The sequence below is a fragment of the Anarrhichthys ocellatus genome, unplaced genomic scaffold, assembly GCF_004355925.1.
Source record: "Anarrhichthys ocellatus isolate YVR2014 unplaced genomic scaffold, GSC_Weel_1.0 scaffold11, whole genome shotgun sequence".
NCBI lineage: Eukaryota > Metazoa > Chordata > Actinopteri > Perciformes > Anarhichadidae > Anarrhichthys > Anarrhichthys ocellatus.
Genome location: NW_022280041.1, coordinates 7,383,710 through 7,393,851, shown reverse-complemented (window position 1 = coordinate 7,393,851; position 10,142 = coordinate 7,383,710). Strand labels below are relative to the sequence as shown.

The 10,142-nt window shown below is 42.1% G+C and overlaps 1 protein-coding gene across 1 annotated transcript; it reads left to right on the top strand.

Annotated features, from left to right (window-relative positions):
* Positions 1-94: 94 nt before the first annotated feature.
* On the top strand, positions 95-8,805 carry myoz2a (myozenin 2a). The gene is made up of 6 exons (XM_031851023.1): positions 95-1,490; positions 2,384-2,473; positions 3,259-3,425; positions 5,166-5,310; positions 7,495-7,678; positions 8,096-8,805. Exons 2-6 carry the CDS (start codon positions 2,392-2,394, stop codon positions 8,319-8,321), a joined length of 804 nt encoding a protein of 267 aa, XP_031706883.1. The 5' UTR covers positions 95-1,490; positions 2,384-2,391; the 3' UTR covers positions 8,322-8,805.
* Positions 8,806-10,142: the final 1,337 nt, after the last annotated feature.

The following is a 10,142-nucleotide window of genomic DNA, read 5'->3' as shown; positions in this document are numbered from 1 at the left end:
TTCACAAATCGCACTGTGTGTTTGTGCTCTTTGCTCTCTATTCCAAGCATGAAATACTTCACTCCGGGCCATTTGTTGCTTGCTGGACCGTCCCATGAAGCTTTTTGTACGATGTGTTGTCTTGAATAGTCACTCGCTCCGTATCCAGCAAAGGGGAGGGGGGGGGGGTAGGAAGGGGTTGGTGGGGACTTGTTTCCATGGTGACCACCAGTTACATAATAACAGTGGGTACCTACTGTAGCCGAAGCATTAGAGGATGAGAGATAAGGACGCAGAGGGAGATGACGAACAGAAATTATTTCCCCTACCAATTTAGATTTAGAAAATATTGTGTCTGGGATTCAAATGTCATTAAAAGGGTAAAGAGCAATGCACATAGCTTTGAAATATTTCATTTTGTGGATGGGGTTGCTGGACTAGTTTTCTTCATGCCAGGCATTGCAGTATGCCAGTGAACTGGCTGCTTTTAACATCCAACCTTATGCTTTACTCCCCCGCGGACCTGCCGTCCTTTATTTGTCTCTGTTATCAAGTTAAGAATTATATTGGAGGTAAATTAAATTGAGCAAGGTCAATTAAAACATAGTGACTGGATTATAAAGTGAGTGCACCCTATTAGGCCTTGCTCCTATATCACATGATGGCTTTTAAAACAAATAGTATCTGATTGGCCGGTAGGCCCTGAAGGGGTCGTGTTCCCACTGAATATAATTATTGTTAGCTGCACACTACAATCCTGGAGCGCTGACGAAGACAACTGCTGCTGAAACAACTTTATTTTTTATGTTAAAGCTTTGTCAGTAGTTTCTAAGAGTGTTTTCAACCCTTCGGTGCTTTTTAATTCATTTATATGTGCAAAGTTGCGCTATTGCAACAGATTATTGCTCTTTGTATAGGCAGTTTACTCCAATGCTTACATTTTATTGACCTTTATCATGCCACAGATAAAGCACATTCTCATGCAGTCATGTTGACTGCATGTTTTATGTTAGAATCCTTCATCATCAGTTTCAACCATTTTTCCATAACTTTTCTGCCAGCATGCTAATTTTCAGCTAATATCATTTTTATTTTTATTTCACATACTCTTAATCAAGTGCAGACATCCCTCCTGGGGCACTCCTGGTTTGAAATCAGTGATATTGATCCTCCTGCTACTGGCAGGAAGATAGATAGCTAGATGGAGGGCAAAGCGAGCAGCAGTGGCATTGCTCTAAATTTAGTCACCCCTCTGCTTCTGAACTAAATACCAATGACAACAGCCAAAGTGACACCCACCCACCCACCCACCCACTCATTCAGTCGCTCATTCAGTGGTTGCAGCCCCCTCTGCTCACCCTCTCCATGACAAGCCCCAGTGCCGTGGAGCACGAGCACCCACACGGGTTGCACTACCCTGTCTGACCCTCTCTCCTCTTACCATTCTGACTTCCTACCCTGAGGAGACAGGCACAACTTAATACTCCGCCCAAAGGGGTCCTTCAGGACAGGTAAGCCATCACTCGGGCCTCTCCAAAGGTGTGCTGTTAAGTTGTAACATGACACTTCCACTTTGACTCAAGCATGATTCTCACAACCACCTACAGTTGCTCCCTCTTAATTTCCCTATCAATCAAACTGCTTGCCTCGTGTTACTGTTTCTGTTAGATATTCTTTTATAGTTGTGTTTTTGAATCGTGAAGACCCCTTTTGTCTTATTGCTTGACGTTTTTATGTGGGGAATAATCCGATTTAACAGCAGCAAGTATGCATACATCTGATTGCTTACATCAATTTTTTCAAAGTGAACACAACTAATAGTATTCTGAAGTTTTTTTTTGTTGAAAATAAAAGTGAACTTTGCAAACTTGCCTCATATCTACTGAACCAAAACGATGAGGGATTTGCTTGGTGAATAGACTTTGGCCATGAAATGCTACTTTGTTCCACCAAGAAACTTTGTGAAAAGAATTTTGGATTGGAATGAAACATTCATGTTGTGTTCACTGACACCTTGGTGTGAACTTCCGTGGGGCTATTTCATCCAGTTTGCTGTGACAACATGTTCCATATCTGTGTCCTTTCAGCCCACTTGGGTATTTTCAAACATATTGATTCCCAGACCCCTGACACAGCTGGTTGCCATGTCTGAAGAGCATGTGCTTGGCGTTTAACAGCCCAAGGTTATTTAAAGGGATGTGCTAACTTCGCCCTTTTCACTGCCGTAATAAATTCTATCTGCTTTGGTGGGTCTTTGTGCGTGGTGTGGCTTCTCAATGTTGGCCAATTGATGGCCAACATGCAGCCGTGTTGTCTTGCTTTTGTGTCTCATTGTACGTTTGAACAGGTTGCACTGATGTGCTTTGTCTCCTGTGACTTTTTTGCCTCACCCCCGACTCCCCAGGGGCAGCTATGTCACAGTTCTCCACCATGACGACCGGGGAGAGGAAAATGCAGGCGGCAGCAATCTGCAAGGAGGTTCAAGCCCAGGAAGGTAGCCGTGTCATTTCCTCTTCACTTCCTTGTTTTCTAATCCCCCTGACCTCTCAGTTTCTCTCTCTTTCTCTTGTTGCATCCTTTCTTTGCTTCTGTTTCCTTCACACCTTCTCTCCTTCTCCTCACATCCTGCTCCTTCCACGCCCTTACAGTACACATTTAATTCTCAGTCATATTAACTGTACTGTAAACAGCGGATCACCCTGCCAGACGCACTGGACACTGCCACAAGGTATGAGCCCATCATTTGCCAGTGCAGCAGTTGCCAACCCTCCCTTCTATGACCCTGACTATAAATAAGTAAATGAATACTTTTATGGGCCAAAGTAACTAATCCCTTTGTCGTCCTTTGAACGAGCTATTTCAGGGCGAGGACAACTGTGTTGCTAGGTCTGAAGGCTACTGACAGCTGAACGATATTCTGGCAAATTACGCGCCTCACACTTGGATATAGGCCTGTGACATCTCCATGATCAGCATGCAGTAGCAAGCACGTGGCGCTAACCACGAAACAAGCACTAGAGAAGAGTGGATTACGAGAGAAGATAATTGCTCATTCATCATATTGGCAGTAGTACCAAGTCAGCAGTCCATGTAGAGTGCTTTTGTTGCAGCAGTTTTTTTGTTTTTTTCCTGTGGGAATATAATTTATGTTCAATGAGGTTTGATTGGTGGGAGTATGGGAAATTGTAAAATATCTTGTCTGAAATCAGATCAATTTACAAGTATATATTGTATATACACAAGCCGTTTATAGTCTTTTGAATGTCTCCTTGTGTCCAGACATAGAGATGGATCTTGGGAAGAAAATGAACGTGCCTAAGGACATCATGCTGGAGGAGCTGTCTCTTGCCTCAAACCGGGGCTCCCGTCTCTTCAAAATGCGCCAGAGACGCTCAGAAAAATACACTTTTGAGAGCGTCCGTAATGAGAACAACAAACAGCTCAATGTAAGTAGAAGCCGTGATGCAATAATCATATGTGAATGGATACATACAAAAAACACGCATGAAAGAAAAGAAAAATAATTTTATTATGTCAATTCTGTCGACATTGTTTGTTCCAGGAGTAGTTACACAGAACCCCTTTCTTGCCAAGAGTTAGGTGAGAAGATCAATAGTACACAAGTGTCTGCGTTAACTGTTGAGCTAAAGGTTAATTAGCTTAGCATAAAGAATGGAAGCAGGGGGAAACGGCTGGCATGGCTCTGGCAATTCTCAGCAAGGAAGCAAATAATTGTATTTGCCTCAATGTTTTTTTTTTAACTCATAAATTCACAGTAGATTAATATGGATTATTATCACACTAATAAAACGCAGATTAATGAGGAGGTTATTGTTACACTGTCACCTTCAGAGTGCGTTTTCTTCAAGCCCATTCATCCATTTCCCCCACATCTTTCCCCTCCATCACTCGAAAAAACACTCACACAATACCTTACATCCTGACAAAGTATATGTGGGAAAGATTAAGCACTCAAAGTGTTTATTTGACTCGTGCTGCAGACTTGGAGTGGCACAGAATAGGAGTTACAAAAGTCTTCCAGTCGGTCATAAGTAACTTTATTAATGCCCTTTTGTGTATAGATGGGCAGTGTGCCAATTCAGCATTTATGTTAGCGTGGCCTGGTTATACATAAAGCAATTTATGTACCAAAGCTCTCAGTAAAATTTAATCAAGATAAACTAACTAAGTTTCTCTTTGCTACATATAATTATTTAGCAGCACTAATTATATCCTCTTTCATTTACTTGTGTGGTGACTTGTGTACTTATTGCCCTCATGAAGTCCACAGATAAATTAATTGTTCTGCTCCAGGGAAATGTTTCGCCTCATCTTTGAAGTGAGAAGAACTCGCATATCTTTGGTTTGTTTATTGCTCGGGGCAAACAGAGGGATTTTGTTTCAAGTTGTCAACATTTCCTGAGGAAGTCCTGGAGTAAATCATCATGAATATCTTTCAGAGGGATGAAAGCTTGATGCTTTGGCTGCAGTACATTTTGTCCCAGCCCACAAAGCACTGTTTCTTGTTGAGGAAAAGTGGACACACAGGCAGTTTCTCTGCCTCTAGTTGGTGTTGAAAAACATTTTATTTGAATTAAAAAAAGAATCCAGAGTGCCGTGAGACAGGAAATTGTTGATAAAACAATGCCATCATATGGTCCACTTAAAGGTACAGTGTGTAGCATTTAGGGGTATCTATTGACAGAAATGGAATATAATGTTTAGAGCTGTTTTCTTTAGTGTATCATCACTGGAAAATAAGAATCTTTATATTTACGTTACCTTAGAATAAGCCGTTTATATCTATGTACGAAGTGGTGAGATCCTTCATGCTGAGCACATGGGAGAAGTTTCAGTTGGTTGCAACCTTCAGCCTCACCGCTAGATGCCGCTAAATCTTACACACTGCACTTTAAATAGCTGTTCTGGAGCTTTCAATCATATTACACGACCTATCAAAAATAAATTGGTAAACGCATGCTTACTAAAATGGATATTTAAACATCTACATTTCCAAGCCAACTGGGCGACTACACCTGCTGAGATGCTCAAAAATCCACTACTGTTCTGGGTCAAAATTGAAATTTCAATCTCAACGGACTGAAATCTTAAACTTAAATCTTAATCTTAAATTCCTGTTTAACTTTTGTTTTAAGCTCAACTCACCTCTTGGATCTGTCTTTTAGAACATAATACTTTCTCAAGCTGAGAATGGGAGTGCCACGGACAACCACAGCGGCGAGAACAACGTGGATGTCGACCAACCGCCTGCTGTGCCCTCTGACACACCAGATGCAAGCATGGGGCCAAATCCAGACAGCATCGCCCCGGGTAGGTGATAATAAAACCAAAAAGGACCCAAAATCATTGCGGCAGTGACATACTGTAGCTAAGGTTGGGTCAACAAACCAGATGATCTCTGTTCCAGTCAGTGACCTTACCGCACTTATATATGCTTTCCGTTTATTGCATCATCACTGACAAAGCCCAGTCCTGTCCTTTATGTTAGCTACAATTGTTGCTGTCATATCGTGCAAGGTTTTGGCTTCATTAACATGTTTGGTATAATATCTCCATACTTAACTTCCTCTTTCGTTGTTCCTTTAACATACTGGATGTACAGCTCATGAGATTGTAATGCTCCCGGTGGATAGAGGGTGTGAATCTGCTCTCCACAATGCACTGAATGTTCCATGTTTTGATAAGGATGTTTTTCATTGTTTGTACTCACACAGGCTTTGCCTGGAATCTGCTGGCCGCCAGCAAAATATGATTACACATTTTTATTCCCCCTCTCTCTGCCTGTCTCCTGTGTTTCTATCTTCATCTCACTCCTGTTTCATATCTACTCCTCCACAGTCCCAAAATTCTCTCACTCTCCAACTCTTTATCCGTCCTCATTACAATCAGCTTTGAACATCTTTTTTTCAAAATAGTTGAGTTTTTACCCACGGGAAGTGTTTCCTGTCTGACTCTTGTGCCACAGATACCATCAGGTTTGCACTCACTTCCTCCCTCGTGTCTTAATTCTGCCCAGTGGACACAAAACCGCTACTGATTTAGTTACGAGTGCGTCTGCACAGGGGTGGGGTGTTATTTCTGGTGCTCAGGACCAGACACCAACCTTCAGTGTCTCAATGAAGTCACTCCGGCCTTCGCAGAAATCAGGCCAGAGTGCATTAGGTATCAAATAGTGAGAACTCTTAAAATAGCACTCATTTACCCAGGGGTGCATGTTCCATACTCCTGTCCAGTAACATGTCTTAACCAGGCTACAGTGTTATACGGTGAAGACAGATAATATGCTGAAGATAGAAGAAAGTAGAAACTAAATGACAATTTCCAATAGGAGGCATAGTGCCATAGATGTTGATAAAGGGTCACCTACTGTATGTGCATTTTTATTGTTTTGTGCCACTTAGCAAAACGAAGCATAGATACATGTGCCTTTCGATATAGGACCATTTTTTTGTTTTAGAAAACTAGCAAAAACACTTTTTTTCTTGCTTTTCTGGGCTTTTCTGGATCCCACTTTCATCTCCACATAGAGTGCATAGAGCTGGGTGTGTGACAGTCCTCTCCCTCAAAAATATTCACATATAACTCAGCCAACAACAAGAACAATATTCCATGGCCTCAGAAAGTCTTTTCCACAATGTTTTGTAATAGATTTCGCCCAAATCTGTAAACCTCCCCGCGGGTCTGTTTGGTCTCTCTTGCTTCCTCCTCAGGGCAAGACATAAAGTCAGGAAGGGGGATTGTTCATTGCGAGAGGTTTGGACGTGACATGACGCCCTGTGTTATGTAATGCCTGAGCTTGCAAGCCCCCCCTGAGTGAAGCGCTAGGTTTGAAGGATAGTGCTTTGGATAGGCCTCTCCCATCAACACACAGAACTATAGGGAGGCTGCCCCTTGATTTGTTTTGCTTTAGCAAGGAATTAACGGCGAGAGCAAAACCAGTGGAAAGTATTGCAATGTTGCACGCTCATGTATTGAACACTATATATGTGTGTGTGTATATACTTTTGATTTAATTAATTTAAGTGGCCGTGGGGCAGACACAGTCTCTATATGGTTTTGGGTGGCTAACTGCTCTAATGGAAACTCAGAGAAGTGTGAAATACTGCAACTCTGCTTCCTAGTCTGAACTTTGGGTTGTTTTAACTTCATTACCAATAAATCATATGATGAGACATCAGCAGACTGCATGCACTCCTACTCAAATTTACCCATGACCAGCTGACCAGTCTGTAATCATTTCATACAATAGGAAATCAAAGGGAAGGATCATCCCTTTTTGGACAGCCTGTTTCTTTGTTGCTCAGAAATATTATTGACTTTGGCTATTAAGTTCCACTTCATTACTAACCACATGTGGGGAAAGGCCCAAACTCGACTCCAGAATTGAGTAAATTGAAAACAATTAAATGGAAATGGAAATACTAATGCCTGCTCTTTATTTGGCTTTAGGAAAGCTTTATTATCAATCACTCTCTATGTTGTAAACCCACCCAGGGTACGGAGGTCCTTTGAAAGACATCCCTCTGGAGAAGTTCAACAGTACAGCTGTACCAAAGTCCTACCACTCGCCCTGGGAGCAGGCCATCAACAGTGACCCGGCCTTGGCTGACATGCTCATCGCACATATGCTGGAGCCGGAGCCTAGACCAGACATACCGGGATACAAAAGTTTCAACAGGTACAATATAACATGTGGACAGCAAGTCATTAATAAAATAAAATGATCAACAAAATGTCACATTTAAAGAAGCATACACATGTAAACTGAACTGTTATTTAGCCTTTGTGACTTTCTGTAAACAGCAACCACTACTTAATTCATGAAATTGTGATATTTATTTATTCAAAACTGACTTAGCTTTGCTTTTATTTATCATGCACACAAATGCTGAGTGGGCAAAACGAGTACCGTCCTTCATCTAACTCCATGTACAAAAGTGTGCTTCTCACTCAAAGCAGCCGTCTCTTAGAACATGTCCTCCGGTCAAAGTCTTTGCTTGGCTTTAATTAGTTGCATCACTTCAAATGTCACCGCAGTCCCTCTCATTAGCACATGACGACTACTGTTTAAACACTGTCACTCCGTCACCTCCAGGGTGGCGACCCCGTTCGGTGGTTTCGGCAAAGCACCTAGACATCCTACCATCAAGTCCCTCCAGGTGGAACCACTCCCTAACTACCCTGAGCTCCAGGGGGATGCGGAGGTAGATCGACCCTCCTTCAACAGATCTGCTCTGGGGTGGGTGTCGACCGGCGGTCCAATCCCCCTCTCTGCTGTTTCCCTTGAGCCCGTGCTCATCCCTGAGTCAGAGGACCTTTGAACCCATGATGAAGTCACACAGAGATGCTGTCTACGTAGTTGCTGCACCAGAGGTGAAGGTGGGCAGGGTAAAGCCACGGTCGGGACAGAGTCAGTGAGAGAGAAAAGCTTCAAGTTACCATGAATGCAGCATCCCACTGTTTTCCAGGGATGTTAACTATTGCACTGCTCTTAAAAATGAATGAATCATCCTGTACAGTAAGCAGAGAATACATGGAATTTATTGTAAATTAATGTGCATAAGAGTATTTTATCTTGCAGACACAAGTTGTTGCTCAATAAAATGGTGTCGAATGCAACAAATCTGACATAATTCTTTATTCTGTTCTTTTTATTTTTCATGCTTGAATTTCATTTTCTGCCACGAAAACGTGCTGATAACCGGAATGCACACTTTCGAGATTCTTCTGTATTTGGACATGAACGCAAATCTGTAACATATTCCGCAACATGCCCCCAGGTGATTATTTCACAGTGAGTTGGTCTGAGCTGCACTGAAGGATCACTTGAGTGAACGATGCTGTGCCTGTGTGTTAAATTTGTATGCAAACCCATTAGTTATCGCATCGTGTGAGGGACCGACGATACATGTGAGCCACTGTAACACGCCTCAAGGTTACACTGCCTGACAAATCAAATCTGCTCCACCGTGATGAGCGGCTTGACGGATGTGTCTCTCACCTTTTGGCGATGCCCACGCGAAGGAGGGTGGGGATTGATGAGAGGGCAGCCTGATGAGCTGTGCCCACTCCTTATTTATCTGTCTGTTTATTAATACAGCGTTTAGGAATTCATCACAGACATAACAGGCTTCAGCGAAAAGACGCAACCAATTGAAAGTCACCTGCAGGTTTATGTACGGCGAGCTAGCCGTGTGTTTATTCAGCTAGAAGAAGAGCAGAGTGAAATATTCAGCCCTGTCTTGAATTTCAGGTTTTTGAGTAATTATGTTATATTAATTGTATGTATTTACAAATTTCCTTTCATGCAACAATGTGGGAAATATATTTTTTCATATTTACAACAGCTTCAAAACCAACGATTTTAATTGCTGTAGAAAACCTGCGGCAGTGGAGAAGGTCAAATATATTACAGCCCTTTTCCAGCTCTTTTATTTTTCCGTGGTCATTATTGTCTTGTGTAATCACTGACCATTTGAGTCCACGGATAAAGCCAGAGAAGAGCATGTTCATTCATTTCCATTCTGACCACAGATTAAAAGTGCTTTGACCTTTTGTGAGTATTAGGTTGCTGCTGGTAACTGTAGGTTTGGTGTAAAATGTTCAATCATGAGAACCACACTCAAGTCTGATAGATCAAAAATGTGATGTGAGGGATGCTCAATGGTGGACAGACTGAAGGTCAGTTAGGATGATCTGTACTAGGAGGGGTTCGATCTCACTTTAGGTGTAGCGGTCTGTCAATGTACCAGTGTGTTGTATGTTAGATAATGTGGCGTAGTGATACACGACTGAGCTTTGACGTCAGATAAGCAAGCGATGGGTCTGATTTGTAAACCGGGTGATAGACGGCAAACATTGTGTTCCTGTTATGACTCGGGCTGGGTGTCTGTCCTCTAAACCATTGTCTGCTTATTTTGGGTAGGTTTTTAACAATTTCTTATGAATAACAAAACTATTATAACACTGTGATACAGGTCTGTGAAATATATATATATGTGTGTGTGTATCTCACCTTAATTCAAGGGGAAATCTTCGGTATTCAGAGCATTAATATGGCGGAGTAATGTCTACCTGAACAGAGAATAAAGTCTCTCTCTCTCTCTCTCTCTCTCTCTCTCTCTCTCTCTCTCTCTCTCTCT

Bases quoted from the DNA above. Each gene is read 5' to 3' on its own strand.
- myoz2a (XM_031851023.1), top strand. From the start codon at position 2,392: ATGTCACAGTTCTCCACCATGACGACCGGGGAGAGGAAAATGCAGGCG. The intron at 2,474-3,258 runs GTAGCCGTGTCA...CCTTGTGTCCAG, and splicing joins GGAGGTTCAAGCCCAGGAAG to ACATAGAGATGGATCTTGGG. The intron at 3,426-5,165 runs GTAAGTAGAAGC...TCTGTCTTTTAG, and splicing joins AGAACAACAAACAGCTCAAT to AACATAATACTTTCTCAAGC.